This window comes from Pinus tabuliformis, chromosome 1_2 (assembly GCF_031772625.1).
Source record: "Pinus tabuliformis cultivar Carrire ecotype Pingquan chromosome 1_2, CPIR1, whole genome shotgun sequence".
NCBI lineage: Eukaryota > Viridiplantae > Streptophyta > Pinopsida > Pinales > Pinaceae > Pinus > Pinus tabuliformis.
Window position 1 is genome coordinate 286,548,132 of NC_142298.1, and position 25,224 is coordinate 286,573,355.

General features: G+C 39.2%; 1 protein-coding gene across 1 annotated transcript in view; it reads left to right on the forward strand.

Annotated features, from left to right (window-relative positions):
* ABO5 (ABA Overly-Sensitive 5) overlaps positions 1-17,623 on the forward strand; it is an 80,163-nt gene extending 62,540 nt beyond the window's left edge. The window contains exon 2 of the mRNA XM_089395075.1: positions 16,094-17,623. Within this exon, the coding sequence (XP_089251201.1) occupies positions 16,094-17,305 (1,212 nt within the window). The 3' untranslated portion in view covers positions 17,306-17,623. The remainder of the gene's footprint in view (positions 1-16,093) is intronic.
* The last annotated feature ends 7,601 nt before the right edge of the window (positions 17,624-25,224 follow it).

The following is a 25,224-nucleotide window of genomic DNA, read 5'->3' on the forward strand; positions in this document are numbered from 1 at the left end:
TGTTGCTCTTTGGAAAATCGAACTCTCCATGGAAATCGATCTCTTGTGTGTGTTTTCCATCTACCCATTGACTTTTTATAATCTTTTGTTGGGAATCTAACGGCCAAGATTAAAACTTAATCAAGGGCTAATATCATATGTAGGTCGATCCATGTGAGTTTCTAGATGATTCACATCTTATCTCAATTAACACTGATTAATTAACCATATTTCCCAAGTTTAGACTTAGAAAATATTTAAAAATAGGCTAATAATCTAATTGAGACACTTCTACGTGGAATTTATAGAAGCGGTTTATGGGTTATGGAGAACTCCTGTGTTTTAGCCTCTCCACAAAGTATAGAACACCTCCGATGCTACAAAAACTAACAAAATGGGTTGCATGCCAGATACAGAGTTGTATGCATGCAGATGGGTTACATGTGGCATGCATGATATATGCATTGTAATGCAAGCTAAATTTATGACTAGTACTTCAGTTGAAGTAAAGAAAGCTAAAGATAAGAAAGTTAACTAAAGGTAAATACTTTATCTTTAGTTAGCTTGACGAGTTAATTTTGGCCGTCGGTCATGGTTTAGAAAAGTTATAAGTCGAGCCTATGCATTTAGGTGAAGACACGATTGATTAGCACGAGTTGGAGATTCATTGGGAGTGAGCATCTGGGCCATTGTTGCAGGAACCATCCCTCCCCAAGGATCCAAAGGCAGATCCGTGTCCTGTACGGATCCGCCATTGAACCTTCGGCGGAACCACTGATCGGAAAATCAGATCCGCAGTACCTCCTTTTTTTGGCGATTCCTGCAAATTTGGATTTGTGGGGACCCGATCCGCGGCTACTACTGCCCGATCCGTGGATCCGGAAAGGATCGGGTGCGAATTTGTGGAGGTTCAGGTGTGTATCCACCACGGATCGTGAACGGATCCGAGAGAAGGTGGATGGTTCTGTGGGTTTTTTTTTTAATTTTTTCTTATTTTTGGAAATTTCGAACTGTTCTGTGAGGAACGACACTTTCCGAATACTCCTAAGGTACCCCTTGATGCTCCCTAGACTCTTCCTAAATGCTCCCTAATGGTAATGTTAAATTCTTAAAGTAAAAGTGACATTCTCCTTTATCTTTCATTTCCATCCTTTTACTTAAATTTTTAACATTACCATGAAATGACTCAGGATGTTTGAGAGTGGTTCCAACCTCATTAGACTTCATATGGAGAAAATAGAATTTCATATCCCATTCAAATTCAGCAGACTTGATAGTTTTTAGGATCAATGGGATTGTGGTGTTTCATTGGGTTATATCATGTATGAGGGCATGTGATTGGCATTTAATCAAGAGCAACAAGCCCTATATGTACCCCAGTGTTGGTGTTATTGATTGTTGAACTCCTTTGTCATGGCCTTAACAATTATGTACCCTTCACTCAAGTAAAAAACATTGATCAGGCATGTTAAGCTTTCTCTACCATATTATAAGGCTTGGATTAAGCTATTTGATCAAAATTAGGCAATGTTGACTAAAATCCCTATAGAATTGAAGTAGAGGCAAAGGCTAGACAAGAGAAGAGGAATCTAGATTGTAGATGGTTGATGCTAGAATAATTAATCATTGATGTACAATGGATGCCATATCTATCTTAATTTATGTAAAAATATGCATGTTTTCATGTCTTCTACAACTAAATTGGTATTTTGGATTTTTTTAATATAAATGCAAAAAAATATTAAAAAATCATATATATATATATATATATATATATATATATATATATATATATATGTATATATATATATATATATAGAGTAGACGCTTCTGAGACGCTTTGCTTCCAAGATTTTTGGAAAATGATGCTTCCGCGTCCCTGCTTCCAAAAACGATTCCATTTTGTCTCTGCTTCGTGCAACATTGATCTGGGTAGAGAAAGCAAGTTGTGAGGTCGAGCTAGCTATAGTGGGTCCAAGAGTGAATTGATTAGCAAAGAGGCTGAGTCATTTAGAGGTTAAGTTTCTTATACGCTAAAGTAAATCAATTGGGCCACACATGTGGGTAGAGGGCCAAGTGTGGGTTGTACGAGAGGGCTGAGTGAGGGTTTTGAGGCTGAAATTATTGTTGTGTAATTGTTGTAGCAAATTCGTGTAACTGTTGTAAGAAATCTTGCTCCTAAAGCTGAATAAAAGAGCTCAACATTTGTAGATTTTCCCCACACTGGGGTTTCCTAGGTATACCTGTGTTATTTTGTTGATGTGATTGGTTTCATGTGTATTTGCTTTTGATTTTTATTGTTGTTAATTAACCTAGAGTATTGATTGTTACAAATCACATAGATAAAATTTCTTTTGGTTCTATTTTGTGCAAATTTGTTGTGTCGCTAATCTGTAACTGGGCTATAAAAAATTAACATTGCATTAGAGCTTTAAACTCTGAATATGAAGTGAAGGATATTTGACACAAGTTTTAGGACAAAAAGTCAAAATCCAGTTTTCAATCTCTTCGAGGCTTTTATTCTAGAATGGCAACCAGTGTTTGATGTGAGGATGTGCTTGAGGGTGCTTCGAACCACTTGCAATGGAAGGTTCAAATCACAACTATTCTCAAGGAGAATAGGTTATGGGCCCATGCAAGTACATAAGTGGTTCCACCAACAAATGATCCCATTGCCCTAGATTGGCATGAGGTCAAAGAGGCCAAGACACAAAGGATTATCCTTGATGGGGTTAGAGATTATTTGATACCCCATCGGTTGGAGAAAGACACTACAAAGAAGATGTGGGATGCGCTCATGAAACTATTTTAGAGTGACTATGAGAGTCGAAAGATGATGCTCAAGGACAAGTTACATGGCACAAGAATGTCCAGGGGCGAGAGCATGACTTCTTACTTGTCTAGGCTAACATAGGTTAGGGATGAGTTGATTGATGTTGGAGAGATGATTGTTGAGGAGGAGCTCGTGCGCATAACATTGAATGGCTTTGCGAAGCACTAGGAGGTCTTTGTCAAGTGTATTATGGGATGGGATCACCTACCCGACGAGGCAAGGCTTTGGGATGATTTTATCTAGGAGGAGATTTGAGAAAGTGGTCAACGAAGAGATCAAAAGAAGAGGTTTGAAGAAGAGGAGAACCTTGCTCTTGCAAGCAAGGGTAAGCAGAAGGCCAAGAAAGGGCCAAGCGAGTGGTCTTCTTCCAAGAGTGGAAAGAAGAAAGATTCAAGTAAGGTGAATTGTTTTCGTTGCCATCAGTTGGATCACTATGCTAGTCAGTGCCTGAATAAGAAAAAAAGGGCAAGCAGAAGAAGCAAGTTGTGGCTACTACAAAGGTAGATGAGTTTGTAGCACGGTTGGAGAATGAGTTTTCACTCATTGCTTGTCTCTCAAGCCTAGTTGCCAACAATGTGTAGTATATTGATGGTGGGGCTTCTCACCACATGATGGGAGTCAAGAGAGTATTTCACCAAGTTGAAGGAGAAGAAGTTGGATTTCTATATTGAGCTTGGAGACAATGCTAAGTACCATGCAACTGGTGATGGTATAGTCAAGTTTAACGTGAAAATTTGGATGCCCAAATTTATATTGCAGCAACTGATTAAGTTTCTCCTACTTGTTAATTTCTGAATCAAGTTACTTAGTGTTTACTATAGTCAATATTGAAACTAATACACTGCAATCTACACTATTTCAATTATAAGCGGAAACAAGAAACTGAACAAGAAAGAAATACAACACATCTACACAATTATTTTTGGACATATGTCCCCGCAAAAACCTAAGGCGGGAAAATGGTGCAGCAACTGAGGGTTTTATTATTATGCAGTTAGTAATTTCTGAATACAATTTCTGGATGCCTTCCTGGCAATCCAGTTACAGAGAATATCACTGACAGAAAGATAAGTGAGATTACCTTACATTATCGTTGGAAATCCTGGTTGATCCAACCATTGAATGCATTGCCTCTGCGCTGCCTCTATGCAGTCAGTGCATTAGCCCAACATCACACCCTCTGGGGACAGCGTCACCCCTTCATCTGATCAATCTGCTGCTAAGGAAATTCGATTTTCACCTCTCGGACTCACACCCCAGTTTCCGGCTTCTGCAATTGATTCCTTTAGCTAATATTTGGATTCCCTCCTGGCTTCTACGCTGCCTCTGCGTGGCCCTACGTCAGCCTCTCTAGCTATGCGCTGCCACTGCTGGATCTCTCTTTGCCTTCTCTGCTGAGTATTCTCTGACCAGGAAAGATCTCCCTTCAGATACTATCCTTGCCCCTCTCTGCAAAAGATCACTATAGAAAATCTCTTTGGCAGTTGCTTTGCTTCAGAAAATCGAACTTCTGATCTTCTCTCTGTGTAACCTCAAAGAGCCCCTCAAGCCTCTTCTTATATCTTTCTGTTGGACAACCAACGACCTTGATTAACTTCTAATCAATGGCTTAGATAATTTTGGCTTGATCCTCGTCTTCTTCTAGAAGTTACACCCACAGTTTAGATTAATACCCATTGATTATTTTAATTTCCTAAGTTTAGACTTACGGTCCCATTAAAAATAATTAATTATTTTAATAAAACTGTCTCTGAGTGGAATTTCCCAAAACATTTTCTGAGTATGTGTGTCTAAGCCTCCCTGCAAATTTTGAGATTTAGAGCACATCCGATGCCAGAAATCAACACTCCCTCTTAGCGAGGAATGTGCTCTAGCAATGCAACCTACTGAAGCATCACTCTGTTCTGTAACATCTCCTTTTGCGCTGCCGATGTCTGACATCCGGTCTACCAACTACTGCATCTGTACTGCTGCTGACCTTGTCACTGTCAATTCTGCATCCGTGTTGCTGTTGCCACTGCCACTGCCAACACTGCATCTACACTGCAACCTTCTCCAACTGCTGTTGCTATTGCGTCAACAATGGAAAAACATCCCAAATTACTGACTGTGTTCAGTATGATACATCTTGTTGGAGTCTGATTGCTGCTAATATCTACGCTGACCTTCTGAAGCCTCTGCGCTACTGATGACCTCTGCTCTGTGCCATTTGCACTGCTGCCAACTCTCGTCCGCACTGCTCAGTGTCTGGCACTACTAGCCACTGCAACTGTCACTCCGACACTCCTTTGCACCAACTGACACTGGTCCATACTGCTACTTCTGATTTGGGCTCTTGTAGCAAGGAATTGATCCAAGAGGTGGGCTCCTCAAGGATCCTGCCCAACTGCAGTCCTTTTGAACTAAAACTCTAAATCTCCCCACCTCCCTCCTGGAGATGCCTGGGCTATCATGGCGAACTCCTCCTCCTCGATCTCTACGACTGCAACCTTTGGATCATGCTTCTCATCTTTGCCCTTCTTCCTGAGAGGACACTGTGTTGCGTAGTGACCAAATTCACCACACCGGAAGAATTTGATCTTCGAGACATCCTTATTTTGCATCCACTGCTCCTGCTGCCCCTTAGATGCAAGGGCTGCATTTTCTTCCTCCTCCTTGGGCTTCGACTCACTGCTGCTGCTTCTGTCAAGTTTACACTTGACCAAGTCTCTCCTCAGCTCCTCTTGCTTAAGAGCTGCCCACATCTCATCCTAGTTTGGCAAAGTTGCCCTACCCAGGATGCTCTGGACAAAGACTTGCCACTCCTTAGATACTGAATTTAGGGCCAATCTTACCATCTCGGAACCTTGAGGTGTTGACCCTACAATTGCCAACTCATCTCAGGTCTCCTGAAGCTTTGTAAGGAACGGATCAATGTGTTCCCCGTTTTGCATCTGCATAGACCTCATCTTCTGCTCCAAGTACATCTTCTGCTGCTCGGAAGATCCCTGATATAGCGTCGACAATGCATCCCACTTCTCCTTGGCAGTGTTTCTGCCAGAAATGTGGCAAACTATATGATCCTTCACTTCGTTGAGGATCATTTTCTTTGTCTTCGCCATTTCTCCCTTGTACTTCTTGAGCGGATTTGGATTTGCGGGCTCAGCTACCACACTGTCAACGTAGACTTTGAGAAAATGCACATCCAGGAGGCATGACATCCTTTCCTTCCAGATCACATAGTTGGATGCACCATCCAACCTATCCTGATCTCTCAGTCCACTGGCTGCCATCTTTGCCAATCGAAAAAGTCGAAAAGCATCCTCTCTCCTCTACGCAGCACTAGACTGGCCTATGCATTCCCTGTTGTAGCTTCTTGATCTACCCCTCTCCGCTGTTGCTCAACAAGTAAGATTCAAACTCCTTGGCTAAAAATTTCTCTGAGGAAGAATTCCCTCAATTGTTTCTCTCTCTTCCCTCTGATGTCTTTCTGCCCAACAACTGCTTGTAGAAAATTGTGTGCCACTAGAAACCCCTCTTTGCTGAAGCTTTTGCTGCACTGCTCCCTCCGCCGCTGACAAATTTCGATCTGGAAATCCTATCTCTTTGTCGACTCACTTAGAGAGAGATTTACCACGAAAATCTTGCCCTCCTGTCCTGACTGTGCAAACCCTCAGGGGATTTGAATTGTTGCCTCTGCAGGAATTTCAAACTCCCTTCTTCCTTCAACACTGGGCTCTTCCGACACTGCTCTCTTGTTTCACCTGCAGCTCTGATACCATGTGAAAATTTGGATGCCCAAATTTCTACTGCAACTACTAATTAAGTTTCTCCTACTTGTTAATTTCTGAATCAAGTTACTTACTTTTTCCTATAGTAAATATTGAAAATAATACACTGTAGTCTACACCATTTGAATTATAAACAAAAACAAGAACTGAACAAGAAAGAAATACAACACATCTACACAGTTATTTTTGGACAAATGTCCTCGGAAAAACCCAATGCAGGAAAACCGGTGCAGTATCTGATGTTTTATTATTATGCAATTGTAATTTCTGAATACAATCTTTCGATGCCTTCCCAGTAATCCGGTTACAGAGAATATCACTGGTAGAAAGATAAGTGAGATTACCTCACACTATCACTGGAAATTCTGGCTGATCCAGCCACTGAATGCGCTGCCCCTAGCTGCTTCTGCGTAGTCACTGCGTAAGCCCAATGTCACACCCTCTGGGGCCAACGTCACCCCTTAAGCTGATCAATCTGCTGCTCAGGAAATTTGATTTTCACCTCTTAGGCTCACACCTCGGCTTTCGGCTTCTGCAATCGATTCCTGCAACTGATTTTCGGATTCCCTCCTGGCTTCTACGCTACCTCTATGTGGCCCTACGTCAACCTCTCTAGCTTTGCGCTGTCACTGCTGGATCTCTCTTTGCCTTCTCTGCTGAGTATTCTCCGACCGGGAAAGATCTCCTTTCAGATACTATCCCTTACCCTCTCTGCAAAAGATCACTATCAAAAATCTCTCTGGCAGCTGCTCTGCTTCAGAAAATCGAACTTTTAATCTTCTCTTGGTGTATTCTCCAAGAGCCCCTCAAGCCTCTTCTTGTATCTTTCTGTTGGACAACCAATGACTCAGATTAACTTCTAATCAATATCTTAGATCAATTTGGCTTGATCATCGTCTTCTTCTAGAAGTTACACCCATAGTTTAGATTAATACCCATTAATTATTTTAATTTCCTAAGTTTAGATTTAGGGTCTCATTAAAAATAATTAATTATTTTAATAAAACTATCTCTAGGTGGAATTTCCTAAAACGATTTCTGGGTATTGTAGAATGCATGTGTCTAAGCCTCCTTGCAAATTTTGAGACTTAGAGCACATCCAATGCTACCAAAAATCAACACTCCCTCTTAGCGAGGAATGTGCTCTAGCAATGCAACCTGCTGAAGCATCACTCTGTTTTGTAACATCTCCTTCTGCGCTTCTATCCACCAACTATTGCGCAAATGCTGCATCTGTACTGCTGTTGACCCTGTGACTGTTAACACTGCATCTGTACTGCAACTTCCTCTCAATTCTGCATCCGTGCTGCTGCTAGCACTGCCACTGCCAACACTGCATCTGCATTGCAACCTTCTCCAACTGCTGCTGCTACTGCATCAACAATGGAAAATCATCCCAAATTACTAAACCGGTGTTCAGTATCACGCATCTCTACGCTTACCCTTTGAAGCCTCTGCACTGCTACTGACCTCTGCTCTGTGCCATGTGCACTGCTGCCAACTCTGCTCTGCACTACTCAATCTCTGGTGCTACTAGCCACTGCAGTTGTCACTCTGGCACTCTGCACCAAATGACACTGGTCCATCTTGCTACTTCTCATCTGGGCTCCTGTAACAAGGAATTGATTCGATAGGTAGGCTCCTCAAGGATCCTGCCCAACTGCAGTCCGTTCGAACTACAGCACTAAATCTCCCCACCTCCCTCCTGGAGATGCCTGGGTTGTCAAGGCGAACTCCTCCTCCTCGATCTTCGCTGCTACAACCTTTGGAGCATGCTTCTCATCTTTGTCCTTCTTCCTGAGAGGACATTGTGTTTCTTAGTGACCAAATTCACCGCATAAGAAGCATTTGATCTTCGAGACGTCCTTCTTTCGCCTCCACTGCTCCTACCACCCCTTAGATGCAAGGGCTGCATTTTCTTCCTCCTCCTTGGGCTTCGACACACTCCTGCTACTTCCGTCAAGTTTACACTTGACCAAGTCTCTCCTCAGCTCCTCTTGCTTAAGAGCTGCCCACATCTCATCCCAGTTTGGCAAAGTCGCCCTGCCCAGGATGCTTTGGACAAAGACTTGCCACTCTTCAGATACTGAATTTAGGGCCAATCTTACCATCTCGGAACCTTGAGGTGTTGACCCCACAATTGCCAACTCATCTCGGGTCTCTTGAAGCTTTGCAAGGAACAGATCAATGCGTTCCCCCTTCTGCATCTGCATAGACCTCATATTTTGCTCCAAGTACATCTTCCGCTGCTCGGAAGATCCCTGATATAGTGTCGACAATGCATCCCACATCTCCTTGGCAATGTTTCTGCCAGCAATGTGACAAACTATATGATCCTTCACTTCGTCGAGAATCATTCTCTGTCTTCGCCATTTTTCCGTTGTACTTCTTGAGCAGATCTAGATCTGTGGGCTCAGCTACCACACTGTCGACGTAGACTTTAAGAGAATGCTTATCCAGAAGGCATGACATCCTTGCCTTCTAGATCACATAGTTGGATGCACCATCCAACCTATCCTCATTTCTCAGTCCACTCACTGCCATCTCTGCAAATCGAAAAAGTCGAATAGCCTCCTCTCTCCTCTGCGCAGCACTAGACTGACCTACGCACTCCCTACTGGAGATTATAGATCTGCCCCTCCATTGTTGCTCAGTAAGTGAGAATTCAGACTCCTCGGCTGGAAGTCCTTTAAGGAAGAATTCCCTCAATCGTGTCTCTCTCTTTCCTCTGACGTCTTTTTGCGCAACAACTGCTTGTAGAAAAGAACGTCCCACTAGAAACCCCTCTTTGCTGAGGCTTTTGCTGTGCTACTCCCTCTGTCGTTGACAAATTTCGATTTGGAAATCCTACCTCTCTGTTGACCCACTCAGAGAGATCGATTTACCACGAAAATCTTGCCCTCTTGGCCTGACTACGCAAACCCTCAGGGGATTCAAATTGCTACCTCTGCAGGAATTTTGAACTCCCTTCCTCCTTTTGCACTGGGCTCTTCCGACACTGCTCTTTTGTTTCACCTGCAACTCTGATACCGTGTGAAAATTTGGATGCCTAAATTTCTACCGCAACAACTGATTAAGTTTCTCCTAGTTGTTAATTTCTGAATCAAGTTACTGTTTCCTACAGTAAATATCGAAACTAATACATTGCAGTCTACACCATTTGAATTATAAGTGCAAACAAGAAACTGAACAAGAAAGAAATACAACACATCTACACAGTTAGTTTGGACAAATGTCCTCGGAAAAACCCAATGCGGGGAAACCGGTGCAGCAATTGAGGGTTTTATTTTTATGTAGTAGTAATTTCTGAATACAATCTCTGGATGCCTTCCCAGCGATCCAGTTAAAGAGAATATCATTGACAGAAAGATAATTGAGATTACCTCACACTATCACTGGAAATGCTGGCTGATCCAGCCACTGAATGAACTGCCCTTGGCTGCCTCTGCGCAATCACTGCGCCGGGTCAACGTCACACCCCTGGGGATAGCGTCAACCCTTTAGCTAATCAATCTGTTGCTCAGGAAATTTGATTTTCACCTCTCGGACTCACACCCCGACTTCCGACTTCTGCAATCGATTCCTTCAGCTGATTTTTAGGTTCCCTCCTGGCTTCTTCGCTGCCTCTGCATGGCCCTGTGACAACCTCTCTAGCTTTGCACTGCCACTGCTGGATCTCGCTCTGCCTTCTCTGCTGAGTATTCTCAGAATGAGAAAGATCTCCTTTCAGATACTATCCCTGCCCCTCTCTGCAAAAGATCACTATTGAAAATCTTTCTGGCAGCTGCTCTGCTTCCGAAAATCAAACTTTTGATCTTCTCTCTGTGTATCCTCCAAGAGCCCCTTGAGCCTCTTCTTATATCTTTCTGTTGGACAACCATCGACCCAGATTAACTTCAAGGCAATGGCTTAGATCATTTTGGCTTGATCCTCATATTCTTCTAGAAGTTACACCCACAGTTTAGATTAATACCCATTAATTATTTTAATTTCCCAAGTTTAGACTTAGGGCCCCATTAAAAATATTTAATTATTTTAATAGAACTATCTTCGGATGGAATTTCCTAAAATGATTTCTGGGTATTGGAGAATGCATGTGTCTAAGCCTCCCTGCAAATTTTGAGACTTAGAGCACGTTCGATGCTACCAAAAATCAACATTTTAGAGGGAGTTCGACAAGCCCTTGTTGGTGGAGGATGTGTTGTATATCCCAGGGATGACAAAGAACCTAATGTCAGTTTCTACTTTGGAAGACAAAGGTTTCCTCGTGACCTTTGAGGGGGACAAAGTCTATATTTGTCCCAACGATTCTAAGGTAACGAAAGTGATTGGAGTTAGACATGGAAACTTGTTTCGGTTGCAGTTTTAGTGAGCACACCCGTTGGTGAGCAACAATAGAGGGTTAGGAGAATTGTGGCACAGGAGGATGGCCCATCTTCACTATGGAGCACTTAATGTGCTCAAGGAGATAGTTACAGGGTTGCCGGAGATGAAGGTCGAGAAGCATGAGGTGTGTAATGGTTGTGCACTGGGGAAATATGCCAAGACCAGTTTTTCGAGTAGCAACACTAGGTCCAAAATATTGTGGGTCTAGTAAACTCAGATTTGTGTGGGCCCATGTCAACATTATCCTTGAGTGGGTACGAGTATTATGTTACCTTCCTTGATGATTTCTTTGGGAAGACCTGGATATATTTTCTGAAGAATAAGGATAAGGCCTTCAACATGTTCAAGGAGTTTAAGGCTCTCGTGGAGAATCAAACAGGGAGGAAGATCAAGACCCTGAGGTCAAGTGATGGAGGCAAGTACACCTCTAATGCCTTCAAGGACTTGTGTGCTCAGGGAGGTATTAAGAAGTAGTTGACTGTTTTGTATAACCCTCAACAGAATGGGGTCACCATGCCTATGATGGGTCCCACACATTTGTAGGAGGAAAGAATTGGAATCTTACCTCCTTTGATAACTTAACCTTTGATTGGGCCTCGCACAATCAAAGGAGTGGGATGGTGGAGGAGGAAGTCATTGGAAGGCCCTTTGATCTCATAACCTTTGATTGGGTACCACCTAATAGGAGCATGATTGTTCAACCTCCCATATGATCCCACTCAATGGTAGGAGTGGGACTTTGGAGGATGATTATAGTTCAAAGGCCCTCCAATAACTTGTTTTTATGGTTTCCACCCATTTGGAGGGATGGGATTTTGAAGGAGTAAAACAAGATTTTGGATCCTTGATCCATTTGCTCTTCATTGTCTTCCCAGGTGGGTCTAACCCTACTTGTTAGCCTTGGAGGGCAGAGACCCAAGACTCAAGAGGCCGAAGGATATCAAAATTACAAGTGACTTGTCAACAACCTTGCCCTAATAATAAGGTGCCAACTGTCCATGGTACAATCAATGATAGATTGCCATAGGCTCAACACTTTCATCTAGCCAAACAGAAGTTGCCATGTGTACATTATTGGACCACCCAACACACATAATATTTCTAGTGTACATTTAAAAAAAGCACAATAGGTGTACTAGTAATTCTTCTAAGATTTTAGAACTTTCAAGTTCCAACCGTTGGAAACTCTCACAAGTGAAGGACTTGCCTCCTGTCATAGTGGATGTTGCTGATTACATTGAAGAAGTTGTTGCAAAGGTGCATGAAGGGATAGTTAGAGCATCGAAGAAGTTGTTGCAAAGGTGCATGAAGGGATAGTTAGAGCATCGAAGAAGTTGTTGCAAAGGTGCATGAAGGGATAGTTAGAGCATCGAAGAAGTTGTTGCAAAGGTGCATGAAGGGATAGTTAGAGGGAATTTCAACTGTCTGAACCAAATTTCAGCTCGTTATGGGGAAGTTATTTCTGCTATAAGATAATTGGCCAACAACTATTCAACACAAACACAAGTTACAACAAGCAGTATCCCAAGTAGTGGTCAGGCTTATTATAACTGCCCGTGATTACTTGAAATCCAATATTTAAAGCCAATGAGCAACAAGGAGCATGGATCACAAGGGGCCTAGTGCTAGTCTCAATCAAGTTATTTTGAGCATTGTTTTGGCATTTGAGACTTGGAGATACATCCTTCTTTGGGCTTTGTAAAATTTTCTTGATATAAGATCTTGATAATGTACTTAGTCTCTTCCTATAATAATAAAAAGGAAGTGTTGATTTTTAATGTACCTTGGACAAGTGGTTTCCCATGGGTTAGCCTCTACCTAGGGAAAAGTGTGACTTTATAAAGTGAAAGTGACTTTATAAGTGGTAAAGTCAATGTTAAATTATAAAGTGAAAAGTGACTTTAGACATAAAGTACAATGTGGGTACTTTATTTAATGGGTGAGTTAAAAAATAGAAAGTTAGAATTAAATGCGCATTTATTCTCATCTCTTGATCTAAATGAATTTGAGCCATTAGATCTTAGGGTTTCCCAAAAGTCATTTAGGGAAACAAAAAGGGGAAAAGAAAAGAGAGACTGCATTCATTCTTCATGAACAGATTGGAGAAAGGAGGCTGGGAGCTGGAGAAAAGTTTTGAAGGAGAAATTTGTTGCAGCAAGTTGAAGGAGTGATTTCTAGGCAAAGCTGGGCATGGAAATCAAGACATAGAAGACAACAAAAGGTACATACGAACAACAATTAATGTTGTGAGTTGCACGCCATTCGAGAAAAGTTTTTGAGAAAAAAATTGGAAAAAATTCATACAATCCGTATAGTGGTACATAAATCCATATAGTCCGTATGGAATCCATACAGTATAGTCCATATCTGTACAATACACATTTTCAGCTTCAAGTGGGCATGAAAATCGAAGTAAAGTGGGCACGGTTTTCAAGGAGTTTTGGGTTGAAGAGATAAGTTGTATTTTTCTGTTTTGTTTTGTCTGCAAATGTATTTTTCTTGAACTTGAAAGATAAATAAATTTGAAGAGCTCTCTAACAGGTTTTCCCTGGAGAAGATTGAAGGGGTTTTACTTGGGTCTAAGCTGACCAAAAATCTGTGTATTTTTATATTTGTTGCTACTCTGTTTATGTCCATATTTATTTTCAGCATGTGTTGATTTTAATCTGAAATTTTCATTTCCAGAATTCTGTATATTGAATGTATGTTTATGAGAAAGGGCATTTAACTAAATGGGAGTGATAAGGTGAAATTAAAACCGGGTTGGGATTGCAGGAAACTTTTTAGTCATCAAATTTCAACAGGAAGTTCCCAATATTCTGGGTTGACATGACTTTGGGAGTACGTTCTGAATAGATTGATCTCTGTTATGCCAGTCCTCCAGTTCTATCTTATTTGTCTAAATGCCTTTGCTTTGGAACTATCTTCTTCCCATGCGGTGGATGGCATCTTTAGTTCTCGCATGAGATCTCCTTCTCATTTACATACAAGAGCATTTCACACCTCCCTTGAGGGCTTTGAGCACAGAATTTAAAAAGAGAATCTTTTTGCAGGGCACTGATCCTCTCCAAAGTGGAGCAAAACTCTCTAGTTTTCCCTTTACTTTTGCAATTATTTTCTGTACTTTGGGATGAGTCATTCCCACAAGTATCATTAACTTGTGCCCCAAAATTTTCCTCAACACCAATTTAACTATGTTGACTAGCCAACCGACATTCTTATAGACCCAGATGCTGACTTGATCAAGTTGACTACATATGGTAGTGGATCACCCTAACAATGGGCATATTTGCAGTTTCAATTTTCTTGTATTGGAGCTTCCGATATGTTTTTCGTAAAAGAAACACCCATGGGTTTTATGTTATATTGATTTTAATGAGTAGGGATTGCTGGTATAGTTTAGGATCTAGATCAGCTAGTTATGGATGTAGCTGGCCAGTTCTTGTGATGTCAATTTAATATGCTTTTCTCCTAGGTTGGATCAACAGGTTTACAGTCAACTAACATATGTTGACCATTTAAGGCTAGGCTCAGAGTTGTTTTTATCAATTAAAACATGACGTCCTAGGTCAAGGAACTGTGGAAATGTGAAGATGCAACCATCAAGTACAAACATCCTGTTGATGCTTTAGTATAATCTTTTTATTTCCAATCTGGCAGTCAGATTTCTATCAATTGTGTTTTCCCTTTAAGTATGATATTTATGGACTTGATTCATGTGATCTTCCATTTGTAACTTTTTGATCTCATGTAAAGTCTTGACACTGCAGGTATGCTTCTTCCACATGTATGCTTTATATTTATTATTTAGAATCCTATTGTTTATATGGTGGCTTTCTTGAGTTGTGGATACCTTCTTGAGGTGACCCTGAATGTTTTACTTGCTTCAAGTTGTATGCAATGTGAACAGTTTTTTTCTTGTTGTGCTGTTCATGAATAATGTTTTCTGATAGCATTGCCTCTTATATCATTTTGAAGTTCAACTGATTGAACCTGTTGATGGATACCTAGGCTCTGCATCTACTTGGTAGGTTACAGAGACCTTGCATTTAAACTTTATGGTTGCATCCATCAGATATTCTGCTTGTTTTTTGATATTTGTGTTACCCATTGTGCAGAGTTGGTATTATCTTTAGCTTGTAAATTTATGTAATAGTTTTTATGTTCATATTCTTTCTTTCTGCAAGATGCAGATTTTTTAGATTTAATCTGTGGCTTATTCCTCTCGTCTGGTGAGTGGGTACATGCTTGGATATTCTTTCGTTAGATAGCATACCTGGTCCTCATGCTTCATGCAATATTTGTTGTTCGTTGTCCCACATCTGTGAAGATTGGTTGTTTGTTGGTTATTGTGATGGCACTATCTTGGAGCAGGGAATTCAGTCTGCTGTGCCTTTTGTATGCTTCTTATTGGTATTGTAAACTACTATAATTTCATAGGATATATATCCATTATTAATTTGTAATGGCTCTAATTTAAGATTTGATTTTAATGATTTATCTGAATGAAGAAAAGAGTTTTAAATACCAACTATTGCAGCATCTGTGTAATCCTTGGCTCCTCATTTGAGTACCAAATCTCCCATCTAAACAAAAACTAGAAGTTGTTTAATATAGTCATTCTGTAATGGTTTTGAGTCCAGAGGCCTTTTGATCTCTGGTGTGTGATAACATGAATTTTATTTGTATTTGTTGCTTTGTTCTACGTTATAAAGAATAATAAATGTGGCTGAGGTGTCTACATATGAATCCTTGTCGCTGATATTAGCTGATGATGGGACGGAATGTTGGTCCCCATGTACACCGTCTTTAATATTATTGTGGGCCATCTTTCTGCTTACCTAGAACTATTATTTGGATATGAAAGTGCTTATTTATATTGGCTATTTTCATTTGGCTTATAATTAGTTATAGTTTTTATGCTATCATTGAAAATGACTGGTTTCTTAAATATAGGAATGGGCGATAATAAATGATGAGCTGACCCAGTAGGTGTTCTCATGGACCTTCCAAAATTTTAATTTTTCCATGCTCTTGTTATTTTTTCTTCACTTTCTTCAAGCCAAGAGACAATTTGGGCTGAATACATGTCTACTGATAGTCTGAGGAAAAAACATTCTGCCAGGTTGAAAATGCGTTCAAGCTCTTTATGGAAATGAAGAAGCGCCACTGCAAGCCAGATGAATATACATATACAATCCTTATTCGTATGTTGGGGATGAAAGGACGAGTGGATGAATTCCTTATGATTTTTGATGAGATGATTACAAATGGGTGCACTCCAAATCTGGTTGCATACAATACCATTCTTCACGCCCTTTGTAAACATTGTAGGGTTGACAAAGCTATTTCAATCTTTGACAATATGATTAACAAGGGTTGTTGCCCTAACCAGTTCACGTATTCTGTTCTCCTAGAGGGTTTGGCAGCAGCAGGTCAGTTGGACAAGACAAATCAGGTTGTAAGATTAGCAAAGCGTTTTATGAATAGGTCAATCTATGGGTTTCTAATTAGAGAGGTCAGTAAGTTGGGGCATGTTGCAGAGGCCCATAAATTGTTCTGTACAATGTGGGATGATGGATATAAAGCTGATAGAAATGCTTATGTCACAATGTTGGATAACCTTTGTAATGCAGGTCAAATAAAAGAGGCTATTGACCTGTTCAACAAGATGTGTGAGTCTGATTTGAAAATTGATAGTGCCATGTACAATATTATATTCTCAGCCCTCGGCAAAACAAAACAGATATCCTTGATTTATGCTCTTTATGAACAAATGAAACAGGCTGGTATTCTTCCAGATATATTGACGTATAATATTCTGATATCAAGCTTTAGTAGAGCAGGTGATGTGGATGAGGCTTGCAAGTTGTTCAATGAAATGGATGAAGGGGCATGCAAGCCTGATGTTGTTACGTATAACACTCTGATTAATTGTCTTGGAAAAAACAGTGAGTTAGATGAAGCCCATTTTCGTTTCAAGGAGATGCAAGAAAAAGGCTTGAATCCAAATGTTGTCACTTACAGCACACTTATAGAATGTTTTGGCAAATTAGGTCGGGTGCAGATGGCCTACGCTTTGTTTGAAGAGATGTCGGATAAAGGTTGCTACCCAAATATTGTGACCTATAACATTCTCCTTGACTGCCTTGAAAAAGATGGAAAATCAAATGAAGCCCTGAATCTTTATGAGCAGCTAAAGCAACAGGGCTTAACTCCTGATTCTATCACTTATTCCGTGCTTGAACGTCTGCAAAGTGGTCCTCATAGACCCTTACGATCTCGTAAACAGCGCTCTATAGCAGGTTGGGTTGTTAGCCCTCTCTCACCTAAATGAACAGGGTAGAATGGCAAGCTGGCTGAAGATATTGTGCAAGCAGCTCTTCATATTTTCTTTCCATAATCCCCAGGAAAATTCCAATATTATCTGTAACATGTTGAGCTAAAATGTTGGTAGTTTACATGTAAGAAATGCATTATAGTTGAGCTTTCCACTAACAATCTGTAACATATTGAGCGAAAATGTTGGTAGTTTACATGTAAGAAATGCATTATAGTTGAGCTTTCCACTAACAAATTGAATGTGATTCATCAAAGTTGTATCTGCAAAATAGAACCCTTATTTTGTAATGAAAGCTGCCAACTATTCTTTCTGCTCTGCTGTATGATAAATCAATACTTGGAGCTTTTAGAAAAGAATTACTTTCGATAAGAATATGTTTTCCATCATTGAAAAAGCTGGACAGTTTGGCTTGTTTTGCCTTTAAACACATTTATGTAGTGTCAGTATGGAAATATGTGAATTGATAGTGAGAGAAGTGAAACTTCTGAAGTTATGCTCTTGATTCCTACCACCCTCTATTTCAATTAATGAAGTGATAAAATGTGTGCTCTTGATTATCAAATCTCTACTCAGAGTTGTGCTCATGCCAATGAGAAGACACTGCATACTTTCTATTCTATGTTTTACTGTACTTCACATTGTATGTATTTCCCAATGAGTTTACACTATTTTAGGTCATTGGAATGGCAATTGTTACCCACCAAAATGTGGGTAACCCAATAGGATAAATGTTTTCTCCTTATCTTGACTGCCAGCCAACCAACAGCCCTACATTGCTCAGTGCATGACATTATGCCACGATCCTCCACCATTTGTACCGGTTAGACACTTTTCACCATCTACCATTCCTCTTAAGAAAGATGAGTCATCATTCCGTAGGCACTTTAACCATCTTGCAATCATGTGCTTTTAAGTTTTACTTTATGTTTTTGGCATTCTAACATGGATTAAGGGGTTATCTGGATGATTGGCTGATCTTGACTATAAACCTGTTCTCTCACTTCAGTAGGGAGATTAGTTTTTGACCCTAGTCCAATGGGACCTCTTCCGAGGCCTTGGGGTTATAGGAGGGGCACTACTTTGGAGACTTGGATTGAAGTAGCATGTACATGGTATTTCATACTTACCATTTTCCATTATTAACAATGCTACCAATTTAACAAGAACTATAACTTTAAAATGAGAAAGCTGGCCCAAAAAACCCCTATTTTTGGGAAAAATACATGAAAAAACACCCTAAAATAAAAAAGCGGTTATGTTGCATCACCCTTTTTTTAGGATTAAAATTCCAACTTTTTTAAGCCATGGCATTAAAAACCAAAATCATGATCATGGAAAATCTTAGCATTCCAAAATCGACCATAGCGTTAAAGATCAAATAACATAAATCTGTTTTTTTTTTTGACATTTTTCAACCATGGAATTAAAACCAAATATCATTAATATAAAAAACCTTAAAATTTGAACATTTTTTAACCATTGCATTATAAATCAAATATCTATTAAGAATGGCTGAAAGCATTCATATATTTCACACAAAGGTGTATGCGCTCAACACACATACACTTTTACAACTTTAATATATAGAGTTTCTCAGATATAATTTATTCCTAATTTAGAAGGAGAGGTTGAGAGATTTCTCAACCATCTCAAACCAACATCTCAAATATAGGATGTAAGCATTAACTCCAACATCTTCTCTTAACGCTGATATTACATAAATTTATTGAAATCATCCACTAACAACAAAATACATAGTCATTCTTTAACTGGTTTATAACTTATTAGTATAGACTCCATCAAGTTGCCTCATAAACCTCGTAAAGGTGTAGTCGGTAAGTTGGATTCCCGAGTTTGTCTCGTGAACTCCCGAATCAAGGACCTCCCGAAGTCAATTATTGAACAACTTCCCAAGCCGTCACATAACCTCATTAGAAAACCATTCCCTTGTCTTCAATGAATGATGGATTCTTCCTAAGATCCGCAACTACCGTGGACAACCATTCATGTTGAGCCTTTTCACTGCAATGTTCTAAAAAAGTTTAAGAGGTTCAAATTCTTCATTGAATTCATCATCAGAATTAATTGGATATTCATCTGTGGCTATATTTGCTTATTCTTTCCCTTTTAACAAATCACTGGCATGACTTCTGCAATTCCATGCTGTATGCCCAATTTTCCTACAATAGTAGCATTCAATTTCACTTTTGTTTGCATTTTTCTTTTTCATCATTGTCTTTGTAAACAATGTGTTTTCTATTGGAGAGTTCTCTTCTGTATCCTCCAGTTTTAGTCTCTTTTCTTCTGCGAGAAGTGTTGCAATTGTCTCATGCAATTTTTGTGAAGACATTTGACTCAAAGTGAAGACAACATTACTATAACTTGAAGGAAGACTATTTAGTAATATTGCTTTAGCATCTTCATCCTCCACCTTGGCACCTGCTTTAGCTAATTGTCTTATAAGAGACATTAAATTGTTTACATGAGTGAACATAGATGTCTTGTCATTCATTTTCAGTCTAAATAATTGCAATTTTATGGAAAATTTTGCATTTGTAGCTTTTACACCAAACAACTGAGTCAAATGTTCCCATATTTCCTTAGATGGTTTAGTGAGATCTACAAGATGTAATTGCGAATCTGAAAGAGCAAGTCCAATAATGGACTTAGCTTTGTCCTCTCTATTTTGCCATTCATTTAACTGTTTAACATTTGTAGGTGCTACTTCTGAACCATTCAATATGCCCCACATATTTTTCTTCAATAATTGCGTTTGAATTTTTACTTTACATGAAGGGAAATTTGCACCACTAATTTTTTCTAAAACCATAAACTCCATGATCAAAGAAGACTATTAAAAAATCCCTGTTCAAACTTCAACACCGAGGTACCTCCCTGCAATTAAAAAAAATGCTTCGGTTGCTTTGTGAAAATTGCATGCCTTGGATAAACCTCGAAATTCGAACAAAACAAAACAAGACAGTCTCACATAAGAATGCGCTGAAATGTGCAGTTTCTAGAGAATTTTTCTTTTATAATTTCTGAACAGTGCAGTCAACTCATCTACGCTCCACGACTTATTCTCTATGGCTCATTCTCCTCCCATCTCACTGTTCTGTGCTCCACGACTTAGATCAAACTCACGACGATGACGATGCTCCACGAAAGCCTCCACAACACACCAAGACAATCTATGCTTTTGGGCAGGAACCTGTCCTCGATCACGAAGAAGACTATTTGAGTGGCATTGCTAAACTTGTAGAAGCCATCGTTGATATTGCATATGGAGGGGAATCTGACGATGTCTCCGAGTCCTTCAACAAGACAGTGCACAGAGAATGGATTTCCATGCATACGGTGGCCCTTCGTTACTTCTCATGGAGGGACTGGTTGTTTGAATCGACAGATCTACTTCACAAGGCAACAATTGTTTGAATTAGCAGATCCATTCGCTCTTTGTCACTTCACCCACATTCTTCATAATTGATCTAGCTACGCTACAGAAAGGGCCTTGCTTTTCCTTCAGCGCAATGGATTCTTATGTTTGTGGCTTTCATCAGATCTCAATCTTGCAGCATGTTCAATGACAAATTTTCACTCAAAAACCTCAGCCATGTTTTAGGGAAACTCAGCTCCAACCTTGAGCTCTGATACCATGTTAAGAATGGCTGAAAGCACTCATATATTTCACACAAAGGTGTATGTGCTCAACACACACACACTTTTACATTTAGAGATTACTCTAATATATAGAGTTTCTCAGATCTAATTTATTCCTAACTTAGAAGGAGAGGTTGAGAGAATTTCTCAACCATCTCAAACCAACATCTCAAATATAGGATGTAAGCATTAACTCCAACAATATCATGATTAAAAAACCTTAAATTCAATGCCTAAATCAAAAATTAATTCTACCGAGAGCAATATTTCTTCTAAGAGCTAAAATCATAGTTCTTTTGAGATTTTAACTTATGACAATTTGACCCATTTTCAATGGGACACTAAAATTGCAATATTTGTTAACTATGACTTATAAGATTATTATTAGTGTACACAAAATCATGAAAAACATCGCAAAAGTGGCGTAATGTAAAGAGTAAAAAATATAAAAAAATATCAAATATAAAATTTTTATTTTTTTTGGTTTAAAACAAATTAAATAATTTTTTAACATGTATTTTCCAAAAAAAAAGATAAAATTGTAGGAATTTATAGGGTAAGTTCCTAAGACAGAACACCAAAGGACACCGCTCACAAACAGATCATAGATCAATACACCAATATTCTTGACGTGGTTAAAACCCTCAAAGAGGGAAACAGTCCATGACCTGAGCCAACGCGGCCACTTCATGCAATTTATTAATAAAAGAATGAAAATTTACACAAGTTTCTCTCATGAATGGTTAACCTACAAACGACCCTCCATGCTCTTTAAATAGAGATCATGGACCAATCGGGTGTTAAGCTACGGATCAAGTGTCAGTAATACCAAGGAGAGAATGAACCGTCAGATCACTTCATGTCTAAAAAATATCGTGACTGTCGGATTGTAAGCTACAAAAGTACATAGTAAAGAAACACACTTTACCTAACTCTACACTAGACCAAGTTATACTTAACTATTTCATATGTGTCGGAATATCCTAACATCCCCCCTTAAGAACAACTTGGGATAGGATTGAAGGATGTAAAGATATGACACAATAGGAGAAGGAAGAAGGCACTAGAGCCTATCCCCCTTAGTGACAACTTCCTGAACTCCAACCATAAATTGAAGTTTAGTAAACTTCGCCTCTATGAGAGCCTTTGTAAAGATGTCTACAACTTGATCATTTGTTGAACAATATTGCACTAGAACATGGTCATGAATGAGCTTTCCGATGAAGTGCATGTGCAGTTCAATGTATTTGCTGCACTGATGTTGAATTGAATCTTTGCATAGTTGAATGGCACTTTGATTATCACACCAAAGTGTAGTTGGATGCTGCTGCTGAAAGCCAAACTCTGGCAGGATCTTACGAAGCCACAAGGCTTCCTTACTAGCTTCTATGGCACCATGATACTCTGCTTCTGCTGAAGAAAGAGAAATGGTACTTTGTTTCTTGCAAGCCCATGTAATAGATCCTTAACCAAGAGTGAACACATAACCTGTAGTAGACTTTCGATCATCAGGATCACCAGCGCAATCAGAATCAGTGAAACCAACCAATAGAGGAGATGCTTCTGCACTGCAATGAATCCCAAACTGAATTGTACCTCGAACATAACGAAGTATTCTTTTAGCTACTTTCCCATGACTTTCATGTGGGTTTTGCATAAACCGAGAAATAAGGCCAACAACAAAGGAAAGGTCCTTCCTTCTCCTATTGTGTCATACTTGTACATCCTTCAATCCTATCCTAAGTTGTTTTTAAGGGGGGATGTTAGGATATTCCGACACATAGGAAATAGTTAAGTATAACTTGGTCTAGTGTAGAGTTAGGTAAAGTGTGTTTCTTTACTATGTACTTTTGTAACTTGCAATCCGACGGTCACGATATGTTCTAGACATGAAGTGATCCAATGGTTCATTCTCTCCTCGGTATTATTGACGCTTGATCCGTGGCTTAACACCCGATTGGTCCATGATCTTTATTTAAAGAGCATGGAGGATCATTTGTAGATTAACCGTTCATGAGAGAAGCTTATATAAATTTTCATTTTTAATTTCAAAAACTTTAGTGCGCTGTTTCATTGCTTCATTATGAGTATCAAGTTTTGCGATATGGAATTTAAGATCTGGAGAAATAGACATCCCTATCAACCCATATGATTGATCTTGCCTATTTTCCCATTTGGCTGCCTTTATCTTCATCTTGAGGTTTGGTTTCTTGGCCTGAGACTATTCTGTAAAGACCTTTACTTCTAAGTAAATCTACAATGTAAGACCACCATTGGAAGTAGTTGGCGCTGTCAAGAATAACTTGGCATGAACTTTCCATTTTAATAGAAACTGAAGCTATAGACACTGAAACTAAGTGTTCCAATGGAAAGATCTCGAAAAATTAGGCTGATTAAAAAAACGGCTCTGAAAACGGCCTCCGGATGAAGAAGTTATGACTTTTAAAGAAAAGTTGATGAAGATGCCGATGAAGTGCGTGAATGTGCGGAAATGAATGATAATGTTATATTTAAAAGAAAATCTGCCCCCTTTCCAAACTTAATCTAATTAGCTCACTTAAAAATAAATTATGTGACTCACTTTTATAAATAAGTGAAAGTCACTTTCACAATGGTACTTTATGAGCTACCCACTAAATTGTAACTTAAATAAAAGATAAAGAGACTTTAGAATTATAAGTGACTCACTTTTTATAATGGGTGAGAACATTTTTACATAAAGTAACTTTAAAACATAAGCTACATGTGCTTTTTGAAAAAGTAACTCAACAAAAAGAAAGACTTGAACCCAAGATCTCTATTCTCATAAAGTAACTTTGGACCAAGTGAGCTAGTTTAAAAGGTTAGTAATTTTTGAAAAAGAGGAAGGGGATTTTTTTTGTGTGTAAGTCACTGAAGCTTTGGGGTGCGTGCTTACTTGAGAAAACTCTTTTTTGCTTACAAAATAAAAACCACAAAACCCAGCACGGACATACAAAACAAAAACAAACCTTACGACTTGAAGTTAGCTTTAGCCGGTAACTAAATATTCTCCTCAATGTTTCTGATTTTCCGAGATCACACTAAGGGACGATGGAAAAGAGCATACGCATGAGAAAAATCCTTCCTTTCTGTTTCAGATTTGCTCAAATCGCACAGAGTCGTAGGGTAAAGAGCATACGCAGAAATGAAAGGTATAGATCCAATAATAAAAAAATAGAGAGCTAAATAAACTGAAATAAGCAGAGAGATGAATAGCTAGAACTGTAAATAAAGACTGTATACCTCCAGATCTTAAAAATGATGTAGCTAGGGCTACCAGAAACCTTTTCGTGTAAAACGAAAGGGGTTCCTCACTGGAACAGATGCCTGTAACACAATAGAGCAGTCCTCTTGGCACGAAAACAATCAAAAACAGTAGATCTAGGAAACGACAATTGAATGCAGTTATACCGGCTTCAGATTTGGATCACTAACGTATGCGGCCCTCAAATAGCTCTGATACCCTGTAGAAATTTACAGGGTAAGTTCCTAAGACAGAACACCAAAGGACACCGCTAACAAACAGATCACAGATCAATACACCAGTATTCTTGACGTGGTTAAAACCCTCAAAGAGGGAAACAATCCACGGCCTGAGCCAACGCAACGACTTCAGGCAATTTATTAATAAAAGAATGAAAATTTACATAAGCTTATCTCATGAACGGTCAACCTACAAATGACCCTCCATGCTCTTTAAATAGAGATCATGGACCAATAAGATGTTAAGCCACGTATCAAGTGTTGGTAATACCGATGAAAGAATGAACCATCAGATTACTTCATGTCTAGAACATATCGTGACCGTCGGATTGTAAGTTACAAAAGTACATAGTAAAGAAAACACACTTTACCTAACTCTACACTAGACCAAGTTATACTTAACTATTTCTTATGTGTCGGAATATCCTAACAAAAATATGATTAAAACAAAAAATTTAAGGTACTATATATATATATATATATGAGAAAAAAAAATCCACTTTTGGAAAAATAAATAAATAAATAAATAAAAATAAAGTTTTTTTTTTGGGTAAATTAATACGTTTTATTATCAAAAAACATAATTACATGGATGTAGCAGTTGATTATCACAAGACTTTCATGTTCTTCATTGACACTCTCATGGATTTGACAGACCAGAAAGAATCACTCTCCTCTCTCTCTCACAACCTTGGTCCACCCAACAAGAAGCGGGTTGGACCAAGTAATTTGCAAATTATTGTTGAGAG